The sequence below is a fragment of the Danio aesculapii genome, chromosome 3 (assembly GCF_903798145.1).
Source record: "Danio aesculapii chromosome 3, fDanAes4.1, whole genome shotgun sequence".
NCBI lineage: Eukaryota > Metazoa > Chordata > Actinopteri > Cypriniformes > Danionidae > Danio > Danio aesculapii.
This window is the reverse complement of record NC_079437.1, coordinates 35,745,896-35,771,317: the sequence shown is the minus strand read 5'-3', so window position 1 is coordinate 35,771,317 and position 25,422 is coordinate 35,745,896. Positions and strand designations below refer to the sequence as shown.

Here is a 25,422-nt window from a genome sequence, read left to right as displayed (position 1 = left end):
TGGTTCCCCATAGAAGCATTTTTCATAGTGTGAAAAACATCTTAGCAATCTAATAACTTAGTTCTCTGATGTAAAGGACCGTTTGTGGAATGAAAAGTTTCCCATGAAACCACTGATGCCAATGAAGAACCTTAAAAAAGACTTACACAAAGTTATTTAAAATATGGCATGTGACAGCCAGACCAGGAATAATATCCATCTACAAGCTCAACCGCCATCAGATCAACGCATTTCAACAGATTTAGGGTGTTTTACTGTATTTTACATTTCTCTGTGTATTTTTGAATTGTAGATATCTAATAGTAGATATTCAGTCAGTCCAGTTTAAAGCAGAAGCTAGTCTTTTGTAATCTCCCTGTATATATAAACAGTTAAAGTCAGAATTATTAGCCCCCCTGAATTATCAGCCCCCGTTTATTTTTTTCCCCAATTTCTGTGTAACGGAGAGAAGATTTTTTCAACTAATTTCTAAACATAATAGTTTTAATAACTCATTTCTAATAACTGATTTATTTTATATTTGCCATGATGACAGTAAATAATATTTGACTAGATATTTTTCAAGACACTTCTATACAGCTTAAAGTGACATTTAAAGACTTAACTAGCTTAATTAGGGTAACTAGGCAAATTAGGGTAATTAGGCAAGTTACTGTATAACGATGGTTTGTTCTGTAGACTATCGAAAAAAAAATTCTTAAAGGGGCTAATAGCTTTGACCTTAAAATGGTTCATAAATTAAGAACTGCTTTTCTTCTAGCCAAAATAAAACAAATAAGACTTTCACAAGAAGAAAAAATATTATCAGACATAAAGATTAAAGTAAAAATTTCCTTGTGCTGTTAAACATCATTTGGGAAATATTTAAAAAAGAAAAAAAATTCAAACGGGGGCTAATAATTCTGACTTCAACTGTATATCAAATGGGATTTAGAATATTAAATGTGTGTATATGATGAACATTTTTTTGTGTGTGTGCTGCCTTTTTACAAACAATATGACAAATAATTATCATATCAAATGGGCCAGCTCACAATCTTCAAACATAATCGCTTTAAATACTGTATTTCCTACAGCAGTGTTTCTCAACCATGTTCCCGAAGGACCACCAACACTGCATGTTTTGGATTTATCCTGTTACACCCATTACAGGTCCTTCAGTCTCTGGTAATGAGCTGATGATCAGAATCAGGTGTGTTTGGTTAACGACACAGTGAAAAAAATGTGTAGAGCTGGTGGTCCTACAGGAATGTGGTTGAGAAACACTGTTCCTACTTGTGACTTGTTTATTTTATATACTGTTTTCTGTTAGTTCATGTTCCCCTCAGTATCCTGCTTACTTCCTGAACTGTGTTAAAGATTTGTCATTTAAACCACATTGATCAGAACAGTTATTAGTGATGTTAGTGACATGATCAGGTGGTAAACCCCTGCTACTTAAAACATTTTGAGATAAAAATAATGGTTTATTACTAGCCAGATTTCCATCTTAACATGAAACAAATCATTTCAGAGTTTAAAAAAATAGAAAAAAATGATTTAGATGCATTTCCATCAAGTTGTTAGAGCGGCTGACTGTGGTATTGTTAACCAACAGTAAACAATAAGCTTAATGGAAACTGCTGATTAGTCACATTAGTGTAATGTTTGCGGTGTTAAGAGTTTATTCTGCAAATGCACTGCCATCTACCATTATTCGCATTAACCCTTTTTCACATAAGTTCAAAACCAACTCAAGTAAGTGTAAAAACCTTTGCAAATTAAGGGATTTTTATTTGAAATTTGACGTGTTTCCATCATTCATTTCTCATGGGATTCCTCAAAATGGGCATTTACACAGGATGATGGAAATCCAGCTATTGCTTTAAATAACAAACATGTCATCTAAGGACTGCTTTGCTACAGTATGTGGCTTTTTTTTACACTTCTCTGGGGTTCCACCATGGTAGCAGAGCACTTACTGTACATTTACAGCATCTTTAATCCTAAAAAACTAAAAGACGCAGAATGAAATGTGTATATGCGTTGAATTAAAGATATAGATGGCACCACGCAATATCTTTTTTTATTTTCCATTTGTTACACTAGGAAGAAACTACAGTATGCTTTTAACCCCAGGTCAAGAGTGGGTTAAGTCTTAAGAGGTCAAGTTCCAACCACACAAATTGATGTTGTTGTTTTGCAAAAGTTCGTTGGAAATTTCAGGAAACACAGAACTGCTAAACTATGCTGGTAATAACATAACCTGTGGCCACAGTTGGCTAACGATAGTTTTGAGAAGAAAAAAAGAGTTTAATATATGAAGGGGCAAGCATTAGAAAGGTTGGCAGAAAGGTGACAAGCAATGGCTGTGAAAAGTAGGTAAGGTAAGACGCTTACGTACATATGTTTCCAAGTGTTTGCGGAACTGCAGTACTGTGCTTAAATCACTTACATGTAGGCTATGAAAATGTATTCCTTCACACTTTCAGTTTACACAAACATCTAAGTGTATAAACATGCCATCGTCCACCTGGTTGAAACAGGCATGCTCAGCCCTAAATCTGACACGCCCCAGAACATTGGAATTGTAGGGTTGCCAGCAGCACTGAGCGCAGATTTGACATTGCAGTGGACACGTGGTTACTTAGTATGACCTTGTTTGTTTCTAAAGTTACCCATTAGTTTTACCTGTGGCTAGTTTAGTTGCCTTTGCTTTGCTCCTGTATTTAAAGCCTTGTGTTTCAGTTGTTTGTTGTCTGTTCTCATTTAAGCTTGTGGTTTGTGTTATTCCCTCAAGTAATCTCTTGAGTGTCCCTTCCGAGTGCCTTTGGATCATTGCTAATAACTGCTAAAGTCTGACTGTTACTCTGACGTCTTGTTTGTGCATTTCAGTGTTATGCAAATCATTTCTTCTCAGCTTTACGTTAATAATACAAGCTGTTTATAGTGCATACCGTGTTCATTACTGTTTTATACTTATATTTTTCATTCATTTTTCAGTTCTTGTTACTTTAAAATGTAAAGAAATTTTTTAAGAATGAGGAAAATTAAATATATGTTTATATGTTTCATTTTATTTTGGGCGACCAGTAGAACATTTAACAAATTTGAATTTAAATAATAAAATGTGAGAAATGAGAAAATTAGGAAAAATGTGGAAAATACAGGGGAAAATAATCTGAAAATGTAATGATTTATAGTAGTTTTATTTTGTTAACTACTAGTAGCTATGTTTCCATTCACCTATTTTTATATAGGATATACTTTTATATAGGATATACTTTTATATAGGATAAATATTTGGATATACAAATTCCAGTATGTGCATTAAAACAGGTCATGGGATTTAGTTATAAGAGATCATGTGATGATAAAAATGTGAGTGAATGGACAAACCAGCAGGCTGAGCACACTGTAAAACATCTGAAATATTGTTTTGGTCATTCTAAAATGCATTAACCATTTCAGTATTAGTATTATTATATTAGTAATTACCTCCAGAACTGTCAAGAGCAATCGGTGCTCAGCTTCTCACGCCTTCAAAGGCCACCGCGCATTTATTGCGTGTCGGCGTCGTCTTCTGAGGCGCAAGTCATTTAATAAATGAAGAAAAGATTCACACAGCTACCGCAACAAATTCTGCTTTTACTGTGGATGTTTGCCACCAGTTAATCAGGAAATGACAATTTTGTTAGCTTTGGCTCGTTGGATGGAAACGCTGCTTTATTTGCACATCTTTTATGAAATATTCAAGTTTTGTGCATACATTTAATTACCATTTTTAGATAGAAACATAACTAATGACATTTCTTGCTAAATTAAATTCAAAATGTTAAATGCAAAATAAAATGAAAATTGGTCAATATGACAAAAATCATGATGTGTATCATTAGACATGTTGACAGTCATTTTTAGGCAACATGATACAATTGTTTTATCATTAAAACAGCAAATTAATCAATATCTTGATGGAATAACCTTGATTTTCAATCTGTCCAGAAATGCTCTAAACAACAATACTTTTATTTTTTTAATTTGGAAGAAATGTTAGCAAACATTTAATAATTAACCAAATATAAACAATTCAATCAAACCCATACCTAACAAATCCAGAGAAACCTTTTACAAAAAAAAAAATAAATAAATAAATTTTTTAAATGAGTCTTAAGAATTTAAGAATTAAATTTTGGAATTAAGAATTTTTAAATGTCTGTAATTTTCTTTCATAACTGTATGTGTGTGTGTCTTTGTGTGCTTGTATGTGTGTCTTATTTTTTTCCTCTCTTCGTGGTGTTAGATATGTACAGTACATACAAAAATACAGTTAATTATATTAATTGTGTTAACAAAGCCTGCTGTACTTAACAAGCAGCCAGCCTTTATTGTATGTTAGCCATAATATGTTTTAGTTATCATCACTTTCCATGAAAAACAGATTACAAGCTCCATTTCTCTACAAAGCACAGTGATTATAGATTGACAACGGATGAAAAAAAAAACACGTCTGAGTCTGAAAGCAGCCAGTCTTTCTTTTTAGGAAACACACCCAGAGGGGCTTTTGCAGGATTACAGCACCCATTTAATTCAGATAAGACAGATCTTTCTTATTCTTATACGATTTGATCAGCTAGTCTGGATAAAAGGGTAATTAATCCCTGTACGCTTTATAGATGCCATGAGTGATTAGAGCACTCAAGTGTGTAAACATAACACCAGCCAGAGTTCAAGGGCGAGTCAGGCGGGTTTGCATCCGGTCTAGATTAACCTCCACTGCACTTTAAGCTCCGGGACAGAAACAGTCTGATGGACATCTCAGCGAGTCTGACGTTATTCATTCTGTCAATGTTAGTGACCCCAAAATGTGTTTGGACACTGAAGATGCCCTTGAATATGTTTGAATTACATAACCAAATATCAAATCATGAGACACTGTTTTATGCCGAGATATCAGAGGTAAAGACACTTTTTTCATGCATTTGCCAATTTTGAGGCATTATGTGCCTGGATATTTATTCAATTCAATTCAATTCAATTCACCTTTATTTGTATAGCGCTTATACAATGTAGATTGTGTCAAAGCAGCTTCACATAAAAGGTCATAGTAAATAGGAACAGTGTAGTTCAGTTTGTAGTGTTTAAGTTCAGTTCAGTTTAGCTCAGTTTAGTGTGGTTTAATAATCACTACTGAGAGTCCAAACACTGAAGAGCAAAACCAACGATGCGTAACTCTACAGATCCCGAACCATACAAGCCAGTGGCGACAGCGGAGAGGGAAAAAACTTCACTAATTGAATTAATTTTCACTAATTTATGAATTTTGAGGATTATTTGCCAGGTAATTTAGGTTTTGTTTGACAAAAAAAATCTGTCTGTTTGCAATATTTTGAATTATGAAGAGAACCCATCTGTAAAAAGCTTTGGCTCTAATATTTCAAGAAAAGAAAAACAGTTGAACGTGACATAGTTTCATAGTTCAGACTCTTCTGCTAATAATGTATGTAAAATTCCATTTAACCCTTTATGGAGCAAATCAGGTTCAAATGTCATATAACCCACATTAACCCTCCAGGGTTTATCCAATGAGTGCCCTATAAACTTTTAATAAAATAATGCCTTAATTGCATATTAAATAAGTATTTTTGCAGCTGATACCGAGTACTGATTCCTTGTCACAGTGATCAGTCAATACCGAGTACTGATTCTGATGCTTCAAGCTTTAAAACGCATAAAGAACATTTTACCTCTAAGTATGACACTTAAGCGGAGATCTCACCTTACCTAAGAGAATAAATTAAAGATGTTTAATTTAACACATCTTTTAACCATTTAGGTGTGAACATGTCATGGCCAGAAGCAACTTTACAGAAAAACAATGTAATTTTGTAAACACTGCAAATGATGAAAGATGAATTCAGCATGTCTCAATCAAGAAAAAGTTTGGAACTCAAATTTGATGCATCACAAGTTAAAATGCACACCTATGAAATCTCATACTTCTTTACTAAAAGAAAAGAGGTGTATAAACTACGGTTTATTGCAATAAGTATATTACAAGAAGCTATATTATTACATATTCTTGCTAAAAATGATTTAACTTTTATTTATCTAATAGTTCCCGCTAGCTTTTAGTGAACTTGTAATATTGTCAAAAACACAGAACTTACAGTTGTTATATGTAGAAAGGTCTAAATACATGCAAGACCATCCAATTATTTCGCTCGTCTCCAACTTCTGACAGCATATCTGGAGAGTCTCACAGCAGCTCGATAGCTCTGTGACAGAGAGGGGGATTTCCACTCGCTATATCTTTACTGCTCTTCTTTTAACCTAACAAATGTAATGTTTAGAAAATCACTTTGCCTCTCGCGAAATGTTCTTTTGCTTATTCACTCTCGTCGCCATGATTTCTGTATATTTTAACTCATTTTGGGGATCATGGAGCTACTATGATATGCTGGAGAGCTTCAGGGAGAGGTCAAAAGGTTGGATGAGACACTAGATATCGGTGATCGCTTGGCTTGTGTCACAGCAGCTCAAAACACTGGAAACATAATGGTTGCATTTGCAAGAAAAGAGGCCATCACTCATGCCGGTCACACCAATAGACTGTTTAAACAGGCCCCACAGCATCTGTATATATTTTAGCTGATGTGACGCGAGTGCATCGATTGCTCACGCCCCAACACATCATTAAACTCCTCACGTGTATGGCTGCTGCATAATATACATGCGTCTGCCTCTGCTTGTAAACTCACAGACAAACTTTTGCGATCGGTTCATGAGATCGGCTAGATTGGCGACTGGCGAGTACCGATCGAGTCATTAAATGTGACTATCGGCCAATACCGATCTTCGGCCGATTGGAGCATCCCTAATATTAAACATAACATTTTAGCTCTTAATAAAAAAAATTGTAGCAATTATTAATCAGTCAATAATGCTGTTCAAGAGTTATCAATTAGATATTGCTTGATACTAATTGCAGGTTTAAGAAACTGTCCCAGGAGAGAATTGAGCCCAGGGCTCCTGCCTGGTAAATTAGCATGTAACGGGGTCCGAGATCAGGTAGCTCCCACTGGTAAAATGAGGAAAAGGGGGAGATGGGGTGGATGGGGGATTCTTGAAAAACAAAGATAAGCGAAGTAAGGTGAAATGGCCTATTTATTGTAGATTTGGATTAATCTGATTAGTTTATTCATGATTGCAGATGAGAGATCAGCCATAATCAATCATATAACGTGCTTCTCACGAAATTAGTTTATAAACCATTTCAATGTGGTCATGTCATTGGTCCTTAAACAGTTCCTGCATGTTTTAAAACTATTTCTTAACTGTAACAAGAGGCAATTCTATCATAACATGTTAAAACAGCTATCATTACATTATTCATTAATGTTAATTGTTAAATGTTAAACAGGGTTTATTGATTTACCCTGTTCACCTGCAGTGTCTTGTTTTAAAAAGAGACAATTTCGAAAAGTGAAATAAAGCTGTATTTTTTCAACAACTGTAAATAATTTTTTGATATATAGTTGTATATACACTGGAACATATTACAACATTTAGCATTGTTAGGATCCATTTCATAAAGTTACCACCAAATAGCAAGTAGCACTGCTTTATATTTTCAAAGCATGGTCCGCTTTCGCTCTGTTGCTTCAATACTAGCGACCACCATCAATTATAATGTCATATAATATGCCAGTCTCTGTTCATGATTTGTTTGCGTACGTGAATGTGTGAAGTATCACAAGCAATCTATCAAAATTCCACTGATTTCCTGAAATACATTTCGGGATAATCCGGCGCAGATCTTTGATAATGAGCTGAACTCTCTTTCCTCTCTATTAGATGAACACAATATGCAGCCTATTCCTCTTTCTGTTTCTACTTTCGAGAAGAGAGGAGGACGTACCACTGCTAAAACTGACTCCTAAATGTTTAAGAAGCTTTTTTGTAATGATTGATTATTACGCATCGGACTCAGTGTGCAAGGTTTGCTTATGTGACAAGTTTTTCGCATGTGATTACAAAAAAAATGCATACGAACATCTCGGACTTCAGTTTGCAAAGACCTTTAGACTTAAATACGGGAATATTATAGAGCCTAAAATATGACAAAACAATCTGAATTTGAATTGTGTTAATTTGAGTTATTAACAATTGTAATTTAATAAAAAAGAATATTATATGCCATTAAAAAACATTTGAGCCTAAAGCACCTTTACATTCAATTAGTAGAAACAGTGCTAACCCTAAACCACTAAGAGAACAAAATCAACACTTCCTCATAAACTGGCAGAAATGGAATTTGCTCTGTTAGGAGAAGTCACTGTGGACCTTTTTCCTATTTAATAAATTACTTGAGACACAGACAATGGGCGCACTCACACTATGCTATCTGAACCGTGCCCAGGCCCGTTTCCCGGATCGTTTGAGAAATTTGAGTGCTCTGAATCGGGCTCAGGCATGGTTCAGTTGGCCGGCCCTGGCCCGGTTTAAAGAGGTGTGCCAGAGCGTGGTTTACTTGGGCTTTGGCACAGTACATTTGTAGTGTGAGTACAAAGCGCGCCCGAGCCCGAATCTGAATACAAGACGTGACTTTTAAAGGACTGTTTCATTTGGATTTATTAATCATTCTTACTGTTCAATGAACGCAAACTGTCGTAGATTATTAAAGACGCAAACCCCTCACTGCTCGGCAGCTGCATCTTCAGCAAACCTACTAATTCCTGCAGCACGAGGACTTTATGATTGTTTATGAGCGTCAAAAGTGGCTGATCTGTTCGGTGAAATATTTGAGTGCGTGTCACTGCATCCCAAACGACTAAAATGATATAACTAAAGAAATGTCCACTGTGCTGAGCGAGAGCGCTTCTTGTTACTGAACATCGCATCATCGATGACGTAAGCGTGCTCAGGCCCGAATGTAATGTGTCGGGGGAGACGGGAGGGGGGACAAGCATGCTTTCGGCCCGGTTCAAGGCAACTGTACATAGTGTGAGTACACCCAATGAAACATAATGAATGCGCAGTGGTTTTTGGAAGTGCAAGACCACTCTTTTGGTAATAACACCACTGTGATGACAGACTTTGGCTTAAAGTGATTTTACATGACCAAAACAACATTTCAGATGTTGTGCAATGTGGTTGGTATGCTAGTTTGTCCATTAATGCCAACCCATCATGCTCATTTTTTCTGAAATGATCTGTTTAAACAAAATCGCATTACTTTTTTTATGCGCATGATGGAATTTATTCGATAAATGTGTTTCCATTGTAGTTTACGCAGATTTTTCCTACTCAGTCAGTGCATATAAGTGTTTTATGTGCATTTAAACAAATGCTGTGCATCTTGGCATTTCCACTAAGCATTTTTTGTGATATACCAAAATGCTATTGTTTATAGCTATTCTCTGAGGAAGTGACTTGACATATTAGCACACACTCAGACTTCAAAGCATCTGAACGCATAAAAAATGGACTTTCTCTGTATAGTTTCTATAACAGTTTATCAATCCGTTTTTTTGTGCCCCAAGAAAGGATTACACAGTGCGCACGGCGAACCAATCTGTACTAAACAGCTCTCCAGTCGCTGTGAGCTGAGATAAGAGCACTATCTGACTCGACATGAAAGCGGCCGTCTTCCCTTACTCTTGTACGTCGTCTTGGTTTTGATTGTGTAATTTAAACACCTCTCATATACAAGCCTGACCCCTGAAGCACCGAGAGATTACTCTGCAACTAGCTGCTGATTAAAATCCACACACTGCTACTGACTAATCCTCAATATTTCTCTCTGCAAATAAATAATTGCTTTGCAAGAAATCCTGATTCTCTGTGCACTGGTTAACTCATTTACACTGAGTCACTAAGTTGAAGTCACTAAGGAGAGCATTTCACATTCACTTGCACAACGCTGATATTTGGTTTGTTAACATGAAGTAGGGCTGCACAATATTTTGTTCTAGCATGGATATCACAATGTGTGTCTCCGTAATGGTCACATCACAAGATATGCAATGTTGAGTCTGAATTATAGTTGTTAAGCAACCAAAAAACAGATATGTGCGCACATCTGAGATTCTCCAAGGCAGGTGCTCGAGTCAAATATAATCGGCACACTGATTTATTTAAACAATAAAAGTTACAATAAAACATTTTGAGAGCTAAAGTGGCAGTGTGCTGATTTTCTTTTTACTTTTCCCTCTGAATTATAGTTGACCAGGAGCTATAGAATTGTATTTAATTACTTTATTTATACGGAATACATAAAATTTCTGCAACAATTAATTTTTTCTTGGAATTTTTGCCTTGTTTTTAGTCCAAATAACTACATTTCAAAACGAGAACAAGATTATTGTACTTATCCCACTGACCCCACAGATAATATAGCTTTTTAAGGAAAAACTCTTGATTTTGACTTAATTATTTTGAAATTGAAAACAAATATTTGTTCTTGATCTAAGAATTGTTTGATATTTTGACTAGAAAAGAGACAAAACAAATTAAGAAAACCTTTTTTAATTATTCATTGTAATTATTCAATTTCTGTAGCTGAATACTGTTAAACTATCCAGAAAACCATCAAATAGAGCTATTTAATCTATCTTATGAAACCGTATTCATACCGCAATATTTATCCTCCTAGGGCTTAAGTGGCTATTTAAAATACTTTGAATGTTTTATATTTTTGTTACAGTTATACGGTGTCATCCTGCAACTGTTTTGCAGCATATGAAATGTCCCAAACCCTATTTTTTACTGTTCAAAATGGAAAAAATGTTGTTTTTACTCTTTGATAGTCAAAGTTTAAAAAAAAGTTTTATGTTAAATATGCATTTAAAAAAATTCTGGAAAAAGTGTTTTATGTAAATTCGGACCACGAGTCCACATATATGGACATCATTTTTCTCTAAAAGTACATCGTATCAAAAGATGATACTTAGATTTTATTCTAATGACGTTCCAATAAGCCCAAATAGCAAAGAGAAATAAAAAAATACATGTAAAAAACACCTTGGGCCTTAAGATATATATTGCAATATAATTTTTTTCCAATATTGTATGGTCCTAACATAATGTTTAATAAAGAACACACTTTTATAAAAATAGTAAACAGTAAAAATCTGTTTAGATAAGTTTACTACTCATTACTTATTATTAGCATATTTTTGGAAATACTGTTACAGTTTAAATGTACTTGAGAAGAAAAAAGCGAATTTTTTTATCGATTGCTTTCATTTGTTGATTTTTTTCAATTAATCCACAGATCTTTTTTGTTAACTTTAAATATACAAATCTGATAACTGTATGCAAAAATACTTCAGGTTAGTAACATAAAATGTCATATGCTCATGACCAGTGTTGTGGTAATGCATTACAAGTAACCCGAGTTACGTAAAAATATTACTTTTCTAAGCAACAAGTAAAGTAACACATTACTTTTAAAAATGAAGTAATTATTTTAAGTTACTTTTAAAAAAATTCAAGGCAAGTTACTTTTTAGTTTAGTTAATTGTCTTTTAAAAAATAAATTGCTGAATTAAAATGATCGTAGACACATTGCATCCCACATGCAATGAGAGAATGCAGGAATAGGCAGAAAAGAAGATGGCAGAGCCTTACATTTCCGCAATGGATATATTCTCATTATTTTGAACACATTGAAGACAAGGAAAGGAGGATTATTAATGGATAGTGAGTTTACTTTTTAATAGGAGAAAAAGACAAAAAACATTGCTTGATACGTTCATTAATCTGTATATACCACATCTATAGCTCTGGGGTCAGGAAGTTCTCTGAAGATAACAATATCCTACAATATGTAGTTTTTTTTTTTTTAAGGTAAATAAAGGTGAAACAGTGTGTTGTTAATTGCAGAGCTCCTCTATTTAAAAAAGAAGAAACCCCTGCAAATTCTGAAAGAGATCAAGCCTCACCCAGGTCAGAAAAGGTAACGCAAAAGTAACTCAAAAGTAATATAACGCGTTACTTATCATAAAAAGTAACTAAGTAACCCAGCTAGTTACTTTTTTGGGCAGCAACTGAATATTGTAATGCATTACTTTTTAAAGCAACTTTCACAACACTGGTCATGACTGCCTTTATTTACAAACAAACACACAAAAAATATAAATATTAAGAAATCAACCTACTTTTGATCAATGTAATGCACCTTTGTTAAATATAAAGAGTTTCTAACATTTGTAATTTCTAAATTTTCACTTTTGATGAAAATTGTTTGCTTTGGTTTTGCTTTGCATTGATTGATTTGATTGATTGTAATTTTTTTTGCACTAAAACTAATGGAATCTGATATACTGGCACAAAAAGCTTGTGATTACATTGCACAAAATACACTTGCTTCGTAAGGTTATGAAATTAGAGTACTCCTTTCAAAAGGGAAATGTGAGCCTTATAAATAAACCTGCAGTGTTCATGTGGGAGTTGAGAAAAGCTGGAAACTAGTCGTAAAGCGTATTAAGACAGAGATAAGGGGGTTAGACATACTCTAAAAGTAAAGCTTCATGAGGCTTACCTGAAACCTGTATGTCTGGAGGACAGATATCCGGAGAGGAGGAAAGAACTGGAGCCGTTTCCTCTTGTCGCATCTATGAAAGGACAGTTTACTCTCATTAGTTGTACATTTGGGAATGTAAATTATGTTTAAATGATTTCTATCATGCATCTCATATTATGCAATTATTTTAAAAACACAAAAATACATATATATATATATATAAATGTATATATTATTAGAGTATTATAATAATATTGTTAGCTACATATGTGTATTGTTAGATACATTTATTATAATTGTTATTATGTATTGTTTTTTATCTAATAGGATTGGAAGTGTTAGAAGATCAAATACTGTATGTATTTTATGACTTTTATGAAGTATTTTTCCCACAATGATGTCTCCTGTACATTATCTTATTATTTTTTGGGAGAAACCCATGTCTTTTCCTTCAAAATACATTGCTGGTTAAATAAAAGTAACTTTATAAATAATTTTGGGGTATAAATAATTATTCTTAACAGAATAGAGAACAGAATAAAGAATATTAGTATTAGAAAGTCAAGCAAGACAAAAATAGAAAGTCTTAGTCTTGTAAGAATAGATAGAAAACATTGAACAGAGCATAGCATAAAAAGTGTATAACGTGTTATTGTTGAAGGACCAGAAGGGAATAGAAGGGAAAAGTGTTAGCATTTTTAAATACAGTACTTAAAATGTCAGATTTTGGCTTAGCACTACTTATGTGTAGACACAATGTGATCTGCCCACACCTCAGGAGATCGCACATGAACCTTTAACCGGCTGGAGTTGTATCCGTTCCCAACCCCTCTCTGAACTCCATTATGCAACGAAGGGCTGCTGGAAAAGGGTCCTTTTCCTGGGATGAAGGCAACATCCACCACCGGGTCCTGACTTCAAGAACAAACAACAGGAATGAAACAAACATTACAAAAAACAAGTAGAACAATACCGCTTAATCACTGAATCCAAATCCACATTAACCAGATCGAGTACCTGAATTTGACCTTATTGAGCACGCTTTTGGCCTCCTCATAGGTGACTCCTATCAGTGATTCCTTGTTAATGGCGATAAGCTGATCTCCGGGTCTGAGCCGTCCATCCTGTAAGGCCGGGGGAATGAAAATCCTTACTAAATGTTGCTGATCAGTCACAATTGATGGCAGACTTTCAGTTTGAGAAAGCTGCGCCAACAGCATCAGCAGGAACATAAGCCACTGTACTACACATTACAGAGGACACACTACAGCTACGCCAGCCCTCAGAGACGCCAAAGTCACCAAATCTACACATCCATGCCAGAGGTCTCAGGTTCAAGAGAACACAAGCTGCTCTCTAGCATTTACACAGACAACTCTGGGATTTGGGGATACGCGATATATCAGCTATCAGTAGCAGCCAATAAAAGGCACTAATTTCACACCTACTCTTAACGAAAAGCCTTACGTTTTTTTTTTTTACCTATGATAGCTGTTTTTTGTATTTGTGTGTCGGTCTGAGACAGTTATTAATGCATCAATTCATCAAAACATTTTACTAATTCATTAACTTCATCTGATTACTGATTACTTTACTTTGAAGTTACTTTTAAAACATATAAAAAAATACAAAATAAACTGCAGCTCATTCAGTAATTTAATATTCACTGAAAAAAATATTACAATGGGTTGATCACCGCAGCTTGACATATTCAAAGGCTTAGAGTTTGTCCAATACTTAAAATTCTCTCATCATTAGCTAGTTCCAAACGCATTAGTCTTTTTTTTTTTTTTACCACACAAAAAAGACATTTAGAAAAAAACTGGATACCTGTAACCACTGACATGTATAGTATTTAAAAGCACTGCAGTGTTTGGGTGGTCTGTGTTTGTCTGAGGTAATTAGTCTACCGAAATGTGTATACTCCAAAGCATAAAGCTGATTGGTCAGTTTTTGTCATTTGACTCGCGGTTTTCATCTGGGAGTGCCTGGGATATGCGAGCGTGCACAATATGCAATCCCAATATGCGCACATGCAAAAGACGCGATATGTGAACAGCCCCATAAGCAGTAACGCTACTCTTCAAATTCAGAAGATACCTCCCAATCCTGCACAAAAATCCAATTTAGCCTGTTTAGGCTGAGTTGGACCGCCGTGTTTTTGGGCGCCGATGTCCTCCTTGGTGACGAGTATTGTCATAGACTGCTTTTTGTAGAAGTGCTTGAACAAGTTGCTGGTCGAGTTAAAAGCAATCGAAAGTTCTTTAGAGACTGGACTGCATTTTACAGCAATATTTTTGTTTTTAAGCTCAATGAATTCAAAGTAATGTCTGTATTTCTATTTGAAGAAGCAGAAAACGTGATTTAAAATAAGCATTTTTTTCTTCAAAAAACTATATTTGTCATATAAGAAACACAATTACATTGACTTTAGTAACTGTAATCAAATTACACAAATTTTAATTGTAATTTGTTACATTACTGCATTCCTCAAAAAGTATTTAGAATACAGTAACGCGTTACACCCAACTCTGTTTACTAATTCGTTGCCTCATTTGTTGTATGTTAAATACAGGTTTAGTTCCGAAATGAATAAATAAAGGTGTTTCATATATTTTAAAGGTTACTCATCCTCCAAACGTAATTTAGCTAACTGAAAATGATGTTTATTGACTTTCCAATTACACCCTTAAAAAAGACAGATTCCAGTGTGAACCACAAACACAGTGATGCCATATAGAAGAACCTTCAACAGTTCCCTAAAATAGTTGTTAACCAGTTCATCAAATAACCATTTTTTTCATAGTGTGAAGAATATTTTAGTAGTCAAAAGAATTAATTTAGTCTAAGGGCTTGAAAGAAAAGGTTCCATGGATGTTAAAAATTCTTCATTAATCCATGGATGCCCAAAAATAAGATTTATTTTTAAAGAATGGATGACAATAAAACATGACTGTAATGGGTAACATGAGCACAATTACTTTAAACTAAAACGTTTTTTTTTTAAGTAAATGGAAGTGGAAATATTGCTAACATGTGACCATGACAGGAATACATTTTCCTCTGTCACTTCTAAAAATAAAGGCTCTTTAATGAAATTGAGAACTCAATGAAGAGCCTTTAACATCCACAGAAACTCTTCATTTCACAAAAGCATCTTATATTGGAAACATGTTCTTTAGATCATCGTTCATTTGAGAAATATTCACTGAAATGTTCTTTAAGGAACTTTAAATGGTTCGTCTATTGCATCGCTGTGAAAACTACGTTTTATAAAGTGTGTGAGCAGAAATGGTGATTTTTTTGGGTGGAATATACCACCAACATGTAAGTAAACACTAGAATCAAAAACTGGAAAGAGAGATACTCCTAAAAAAAGCAACAAACATCAAAATGGTTTATTTCGGACAGGAAGCCCTAATTACAGATTGTGATTAAGCGATTCTAAATGGACATGGGACCTTATATAACAGGTGTTACAGATGGCCAACAACCTGACACTGAAAATCTGAGCACTATTGAATATCTGGGTTTCAGCACAATAGTGGCGTAGGAGAATGAGTTTTATATTCCGCCGGGAGGGTGATGCCCTCGACAGCCTTCTGTACACCTGACCTCTGCAGTCTGCTGTCACAGCATTGTCCATCCCCAGAACAGCCCTACTATCTCTCTCTCTCTAATGGGGAAAACTCTTTCTGAGGAAGACAATGTAATGCCTGGATTAAAATTACTTTGACTGTTTCCAGGAGACATCCACCTGTTTAGAGTAAACCTTTGCACACTGGCTATAAGGCTGTAACGCAGTCGCCTGACATTCTAGGTTGTCATCCTCACTTTAATCCTAACCCCCTTTGCGATAAAGATGGCTAAATGTGTTGGAGCTTAATGGTGAGGTGTAAAAAGCTGAGTGATCCTTGCTTTGGGGCGCAGGATTCCTGGAGCTTCATAATCGGTTTCTTTCTGGTGCTCAGACCCAACACTTCCACGAATTGTGTGATATATCACACTCATCGATGTCTGCTACCAGCACACTTTATTTTCCAATAAATGCATAAGTGTCAGCTTCTTGTTCTTTTTTGTCTGAGGTGTGCAAGCACATAAATCTGCTCTAGATTTCATTATAATGTAAAAATCCACATTATTCTAAATAAAGTTTCACATGTCCTCAGTTAAAATGTAATGAGCTTTAAAGGGGTGATTCACCCAAAACGGGATACTTTTGTCATCATTTACTCTGGTTTTACTTGTTGCAAACCTTTGTGAGTTTCTTTATTCTGTCGAAAGCTATAGAAGATATTTTGAAGAAAGCTGAAACCCTGTAAGCATTGGCTTCCATGATATTTGTTTATCCTACTTTGGAAGTCAATAGTTGCATGTTTGTCACAATAAATTCTGTTGTATTGAAGAAATAAAGTCATAAATGTTTGGAACCACTCGAGAGTGGGTAAATAATGAGTAAAACACCACAAAAACAGTTAACCAAATAAAATAAACTACATACCATATATAATAAAGCTGTATCAATGCATATTTCCCACTAGTTCTGCATAAGTTACGCCAAGCAAAGTTTTTTTGTTTATAGATTTATTTCGTAAGATGGCGGAGCCTGAGAACAGTTTGAAATATCATATACACATGATCACTGTGCCAGCTTTTCTAAATAAATGACAAGGTGCACTATTAGAGCTATCTAAACATACTGTACAAGAGGTGATCAAAAGTTCAGATACGCTCATCATGATAAAGATTTATTTATTTAATGTTTATTGTTAATAATTGATTGTTATTGCCTGTACTGTAAGAAGGTATTTGTATTGTACATTGTACTGTACTGTAGTTTCTGTTTACAATAATAATAATAATAAACTTGAAAGAAATGCTTAATATTAACCTGAAGTTTCTGTTACTGTATTAAAACTAAGATAAAGGAATCAGATCTTTAGTGGTTTAAAGTGATGTGATGAATTGGAGTTATCCTGTTATACTGTTATTCCACACTAACTGGACATACACCATTCTCCCATATTTGAGAACTTTTATTTTATTATTAAATAATACTATTAAATCAATAAATAATGACAAATTAATAATTATATAACAATAAATATAAATCCACATTTTCTAAATAAAGTTCCACATGTCCTCGGTTAAAAATGTAATGAGCTTTAAAGGGGTAATTCACCAAAAAAGGGATATTTTTGTCATCATTTACTCAGATTTTTCTACTTGCAAACCCTTGTGAGTTTCTTTATTCTGTTGAAAAACGATAGAAGATATTTTGACTTATCCTACTATGGAAGTCAATGGTTACAAGTTCTTCACATTATATTCTGTTGTATTGAACAGACGAAATATAACCATTTAGGTTTGCAACCCCTTAAGGGTGAGTAAATAATGAGTAAAACCTCATTTTTGGGTGAAATATCTATTTAAGGAAGTTTTCCCATGCACTCTTTCTTAGGACCAGAATGAAACAAGCATATAATTATCTTTAACTATATTATCAATAACAGAAAGCAAGTTTGAAAGTACAGCAGTTTGCTGTTAACCATCAAAACTCTATCTAAAAACTGATCGAAATAACCTATTTTACAAGTGGTTATTTCCCAGTGGTAACGTCAAAATGTAATCATACATGTATTTTTTGGAGTATTACATATGTCACGTGACTCGTGAGGTTAAGTAAACCATTAAACTCATTTTCCATATATTTTCCATGTGTGCATGTGTTAGGAGCATGCTTTTACAATTTCTTGGGTCAAAAAATGAGTTTGCGATATACCCAAGACGAAACACTCACTGTTGCAGGATGTGCTTAAATCTGCCGTGAGGATGTGATCCTATCATATATTACACATGCGCACTTCAATAAGCCGACAGATCACTGTTAAGGTGTTTACGTGGCGGGCAAAATCAAGCTAATAGGCAAATAGCTACCAGTGTCGATCGGTTTAAGGTTAAGATGTTTAAGACCTTACGCCGATAATGAAAAACTGTTTAACGCATTTACACGACCACACGCACTGCCGGCTTAATAAGTGTAATTGGTTTAGGAACAGGCACGTAAACACACTCAATATTTAACAAATTAAAATTGTAGCAACATCTAATTTAGTAAAATTCTGCTGACGAATGTGTATATTGTGTATCTTTACCAACGCAATGTCGTTGAGATTAATTACAATTCTTAAGTGTGAACTATGCTGGTAACGCATTAGTCTGTTTGCTAATTGACAAGGTCCCAGTGCAGCAATCAGTGTTTCAGAGCATACAATTTACACTGAAGTACATTTAACCTGTCCATATGAAAATCTGATATATGGCCATATCCCAGCAAGCATTTTTTTGTTTTTAAAATATGTCTAATAGATGTCTAAACATAGTCGTCTTGGCTAAAACAAGGCTAAATTTGGGCTGTCAGAGAAAATCTAATAGATGTCTAAGAGTAGGCCAAAACTAGACTAGTCATCAAATAAACAGAAATGAATGACTACACATATAAAGTCTGTCTAATCTGTCTATTTGACGATAGTTTTGGGCTATTCTTAGATGTTTATTAGATTTTGACTGACAGGCCAAGTTTAGCTTTGTTTTAGCCAAGCTGTCTACATTTAGATGTCTATTGGATGACTATTAAACACACAATTGTTTGCTGAGTAATAGCTAATTTTTTTGAGCATATATTTGCATATTTGTAAAGGCAATTTCTGTAATATTTTGAAAAATATTGAAATTTATTTTATATATGTAAAATCCAAACCTGAACTTGTATGTCAAATATGTCATTTGCATATATTGCCATATATCAGATTTCTATATGAGTGACTAAATGCATTCACTCAGTGATTTCTACAATGTCAACAAACAAAACTCCATATGACAATACGCTTTTGTTAAATATATAGATTACAATAATTTAATATACATGTGTATTTAATGCATTAACTTGTATTTCTACAAATAGTGAGTAATTATAAACACTGATGTATGAACAGCACCTGGGACTAATTACGAGCCCGTAATAAGACTGGTGTCTGAACTCCACATCCAAAACAATCAAAGAGGATGATCCTCTTTGTTTATTATCTGCTGTTTATGAAGATGATCATCAAACACTAAACTGCACGTAAATCAATGCAGTTATAGAACAAAATGAAAAACCCTTGAAGAGATGTACAAATGCACAAGCTTTGTTTCATTGTCAATTCAATCAGTATGTTATTTTACTTTATTATTTTTTTATTTAATAAAATTTTATTTACATGTATTTTATATTATTTTATTTTATTTTATTTTATTTTTATTTTTATTTATTTATTTATTTATTTATTTATTTATTTATTTATTTATTTATTTATTTATTTATTTATTTATTTATTTATTTATTTTATTTTATTTTATTTTATTTTATTTTATTTTATTTTATTTTATTTTATTTTTTATTTTAAAAGCAGAAACTGTTCTTTCTTTTGATATACTAACTGTTTACAAATTTGTTCAACAAAATATTCTGTGGGACTTAAAAAACTTGCTGGTTGGGAAAGAGTTAAGTTCTGGCTTTTGCAAATACTAATATTAATTGTTCAACAAATAAAACTTTTACTACAGTTAAAAGGACTTCTTCTCTCACCCGATGACAGTCTCCTCCAGACAGCACTTCCTGGATAAAAACTGCAGGGCCATCAGGTCTGTTGGAGCCACCACCAATGGTGATACCCAGACTGCAGGAGCGAGCCACTGTTATCAGCTGAATCACCCCTTCACCTGGGTGACTGAAACCAAACATACACATAAAAGTATACAGCATGAGGCCACGTGTCAATAGACATAATATGGTTCCATAAATACGCTTTATTAGATTAAACCATTAGTTCCCAGTACCTTAAGGAGCGTAGCAAGGGTCCGGTGTTGTTGTAATTACTCTGAGATCCAGCAGGACTCAGCAATAAAGGACTTTGAGATCTTGATGAAGATCCTGATGATGTGCTGTCCAAATATCTGCCTGCTTTAGCATAAAAAAATTAAGATTTAGGGATTACATAGTTTCTGATTTTCAGTGGTGTAAAGTAACAAATTACAGATACTCAAATTACTGTAACTGAGTAGTTTTTCTTAGGAATTGTACTTTACAAAGTAGTTTAAAAATGTGTAGTTTTACTTTCCTTGAGTACATTTGTAGTACAGTATCGGTACTTTTACTTCACAACTTTCCTTCAACCTGCAGTCACTACTTTATTTTTTCTTGTCTATGGGAATTGGCTAAAGTAGACACATCAGTCCTGTGATTCCCGTCCAATCAAATCACACATAGAAAATAAAATCGCACCATACTGAACAACCTTAAGACATAGGCACTTTTAAATTGCAGCAAACCATTTGAAGTATTAAAAAAGTGTCCAAAGAGATGTCCAAAATCTTAACACACAATGACCCAGAGACTGTTTAGACTGCATGTCACTGATGAGAAGATGGCAGATGTTTACTCTATGATGACTGAAATCCCCAAATGGCCTTAAATAATCACTAAATGCACTACAAAATGTTACGTTTACACATCCCTGCACAAATTGCATGTAAATGCATCAGCTTTTCACAGCGTACTACTCAATACTCACTACTCTTGAGTACTTTTGAAAGGGCTACTTTGAGTATTATTTACAACAGATACTTTTACTCTACTTGCACTACATTTTGGGGCAAGTAATGGTACTTTTACATGGGTATGATTTTTCAGCACTCTTTGCACCACTGATTATTCTAGTGTCAAATTTGACAAGATTATAATTATCCATGTTTATGTAAGAACCGCCAGAGACACTCATTTTAAGAATATCAAAAATAATAATACACAGTTAAAGGTCTTAATTGGCATTAATAATTCCATGAAGAACATTCAGAATCCATAAAACTTTGCTTGACATTTTATGAAACAAATTGACTAGTATACTGTCTCTCTGAGGGGGAAAAACACCTTTGAACCTGAAAACTTTTTCCTGAGTGTCCAATAAGCTAAAATTAAAAGACTTTTTGGAATTGATTTTGTATCCAACTCTTATAAAACATAATAATATAAAATAGAAACCAACAATATATTTAAAAAAAACTATGGCTGTGTCTGGAATTGCGTACTTCCATACTATACAGTATATTAAAACAGTATGCGAGCTGAGTAGTTCCTCAGAATTCATAGTATTTAAAAAACTATGCGAGAAATAACTATATAACATGTTACTTCCGGCGAGATTCTGAAGTATGCATACAATATACACTACGCTATCCCATGATGCCACAAAAGAGAATTCATGAATGGCAGTGAAGCGATGCAACTGACGTGGGTAGGCACGTTATGATGACAAATGGTGGATGTAGCATGTACTATACTATACTATACATACTATATAGAACATGCTGTTCTAATGGTCGTGTAGTAAATTCAAATTCAAATGTAGTCATACTTGAGTAGTAGGCGATTTCGAACACCACAGAAATTTGCTTAAAAAAATCTATATATTGATATATAACTATATTGAGCTTTCCAGCAAACTGTAGTCTGGAAAACTTTTGTCAAAAAGTGTCCAGACAAAGCCCATAAGACCATAGTTCCTGCAAAGCTCTATCTCATTTGCACTTTTAAATTAAAGGCTGTTGTGCTTAAAGCGAGTTACATCATTAGAATTTTCTACACTGAAGAGAGTGCAGGGATAAGACTGAGCACAAGCTTCATCCTTGTGGAGTGTCTTTCCTCCGGCAGAAACAGATGTTCAAAATTGCATAATGGACAAATGCGCTGTCTTAAGCCATTTTCAAGGGCTGATTTGTTTCTCCTTCAAACATTAGAATGATAATTGACTTGAGTCCAAAAACACTTCAGTTTACATTCATATTTGAGAATGCGTATAAATATAGTAGTGAAATTATTATAAAAATGTTCTTCTTTTCCTGTTGTAAGACATTTTTGGAAGATCATATTGCATGAATCAGCATTTCATAACCTTTGTTATGTGAGGTTAGGAAAGAGAGACATTCTAGTAAACTCGAGCACAGAAATGATTGAATTACATGGCTTTAAATTATGTGTGAGAAACAGTAACCTACTATGCTGAATTGGAGAATTCCTGGTAGAACCTGTGCTGCCATTTGAGCCGTACTTTTCAAGAAGCTCTGCAAATTCTCGCCTACATAAAGACAAAAGAGAAATTATTAATAATCCAACCAAGACAAAAAAAAAAACTACTAATAATCACACAGAAAACCTTGAACACCTGAATGATATAACAGTCATTACTTCTCCCAGATTATGTAAGAATAGCTTCAACTATTCCAAATAATATCATGTTAAGTTATTTTTTTAGGACAGAATGTGAAGGTCTCCAGAATGTTATCCCCACAATCAAAATATGCTCTAAGCAGATATAAATCCTCTCTAGAGTGCTGAGATCAGTGATTAAAATTTGTCACATCATTACAATGAGGAAAAAGCATGACCAATGTTCGAGATGTATTTTCAGGTGTTTTAAATCTAAAACTGATTATCTTTCCTAGTTTTTTATTTGTCTGGCTAGTATATAAATGTGTGTGTGTGTGCGTGTGTGCGTGTGTGTGTGTGTGTGTGTGTGTTAGTTATACTGTATGTTAAGAGGTAACACTTTATAGATACAGTGGGGCAAAAAAGTATTTATTTAGCCACCAATTGTGCAAGTTCTCCCTCTAAAAGATGAGAGGTCTGTAATTTTTAATCAAAGGTAGACCTCAACTATGAGAGACAAAATTAAAAGTAAATCCAGAAGAAATTTTTTTTAGAATTTTTAAAAAGAATTTATTTGCAAATTATGGTGGAAAATAAGTATTTAGTCAATCAGAAAATTTGATCTCAATACTTGTTATATAGACTTTGTCGGCAATGACAGGCGTCAAATGTTTTCTGTAAGTAAGGTTTTCACACACGGTTGCTGGTATTTTCCATGCCCATTCCTCAATGCAGATCTCCTCTAGAGCAATAATGTTTTGGGGCTGTTGCTGGGCAACATGGACTTTCAACTCCCTCCAAATATTTTCTATAGGGTTAAGATCTGGAGACTGGCTTGGCCACTTCAGGACCTTGAAATGTTTCTTACGAAGCCACTCCTTGTGTGTTTGGGATTGTTATCAAGATGAAAAACCCAGCCACATTTCATTTTCAATGACCTTGCTGATGGAAGGTGGTTTTCACTCAAAATCTCAAGATATATGGCCCCAGATGTTCTTTACACAGATCAGTCATCCTGGTCCCCATGCAGAAAAACAGCCCCAAAGCATGATGTTTCCACCCCACGCTTCACAGTAGGTATGGTGTTCTTTGAGTGCAACTTAGCATTTTTTCTTCTTCAAACATGACAACTTGAGTTTTTACCAAAACGTTCTATTTTGGTTTCATCTGACCATATGACAGTTGCCCAGTCCTCTTCTTGATCATCCGAATGTTCTCTAGCAAACTTCAGATGGGACTTGACATGTACTGGCTTAAGCAGGGTGACACATATGGCACTACAGGATTTGATTCCTTCAGTGTATTACTGATGGTAGCCTTTGCTACTTTGGTCCCAGTTCTCTGCAGGTCATTTACTAGGTCCACCCTTGTGGTTCTGGGATCTTGCGTGGAGCCCCAGATCGAAAGAGATAATCAGTGGTCTTGTACGTCTTTCATTTTCTAAAAATGTCTCCCAAAGTTAATTTTTTTTTAACACCACGCTGCTTACCTATTGCAGATTCAGTCTTCCCAGCCTGGTGCAGGTCTACAATTTTGTTTCTGGTGTCCTTTGACAGCTCTTTGGTCTTGGCCATAGTGACATTTGAAATGTGACTGTTTGAGGTTGTGGACAGGTGTCTTTTAGGCTGCGTTCACACTGCGAGGTTAACTGCTCAAATCTGATTTTTTTTTCTCAGATCTGATTTTTTTGCATAGATGTTTACTATGCGGTGGCGTAGTAGGTAGTGCTGTCGCCTCACAGCAAGAAGGTCACTGGTTCGAGCCTTGGCTGGACTAGTTGGCATTTCTGTGTGGAGTTTGCATGTTCTCCCCGTGTTCGCGTGGGTTTCCTCCGGGTGCTGCGGTTTCCCCCACAAGTCCAAAGACATGTGGTCCAGGTGAATGTCACGGATTGGTCAGGCTCTCACGATCCCCACTCACGAAGATCACCATCACCTGACTTCTAATGAGCACACAGCTGCATCACATTCACGAGCACCAGATAAAAGCACAGCACTCCAGTCGCTCATTGTCCGGGCTCGTCTCGACGAAAGCGGACAACTGAGCGACCACTCAGCGTAGTCATCCTCAGCTAAAACAAACGCTTTACTTACCTGTTCTCTTTGTATTCCTCCTAGTCTTCCTGGTCCACCCGAATCGTCCTGTCTTCCAGTCCTTCCAAGTCTGTGTCATCCTCTGTCAGCTGTATCTGGTGTGTGCTGTCCATCCTCGTGTATTCCTGTTACCCAGTCACGGAGGAAAAGACCCCAACATCATTCCTGATCCTCCTGGCTATCCTTCATGTGCTCCTTGTTGTCATTTAATAAACACCCTAACGTTTCCTTACCTCTGTCTCCTGTCCGCTTCATAACAGAAGCCCGGACCAATAACGACGACAACATGAGCACCCCCGATCACTTTCAAGAGCTGGTGGACCAGTTGAAGCGGATTCTACAGCCACCAGCTCCACTTTCCAACGCACCACCAGCACCGAGCACTTCCGCCTCCACAGTTTCTTCTTCGGCCCTTCCTTCCAGTCCCATGGCCCGACCAGCGCCCTACTCAGGCGGAGCGGGGGAGTGCAATGGTTTTCTGTTACAATGTTCCCTCATATTCGAAATGCAACCTTCTCTATATCCCACAGATAAGTCAAAGATCGCCTACATCGTATCACTACTCTCTGGGCCTGCAC

General features: G+C 35.1%; 1 protein-coding gene across 1 annotated transcript in view; it reads right to left on the bottom strand.

Moving 5' to 3' along the window:
- Window positions 1-25,422, bottom strand: part of si:dkeyp-72e1.9 (syntaxin-binding protein 4) — a 94,776-nt gene that overhangs the window by 22,950 nt on the left and 46,404 nt on the right. Inside the window, exons 6-11 of the mRNA XM_056453883.1 lie at window positions 22,601-22,680; window positions 20,387-20,510; window positions 20,136-20,277; window positions 13,523-13,629; window positions 13,279-13,420; window positions 12,524-12,596 (exon numbers count right to left, since the gene is read on the bottom strand). Of these exons, the coding sequence (XP_056309858.1) occupies window positions 12,524-12,596; window positions 13,279-13,420; window positions 13,523-13,629; window positions 20,136-20,277; window positions 20,387-20,510; window positions 22,601-22,680 (668 nt within the window). The remainder of the gene's footprint in view (window positions 1-12,523; window positions 12,597-13,278; window positions 13,421-13,522; window positions 13,630-20,135; window positions 20,278-20,386; window positions 20,511-22,600; window positions 22,681-25,422) is intronic.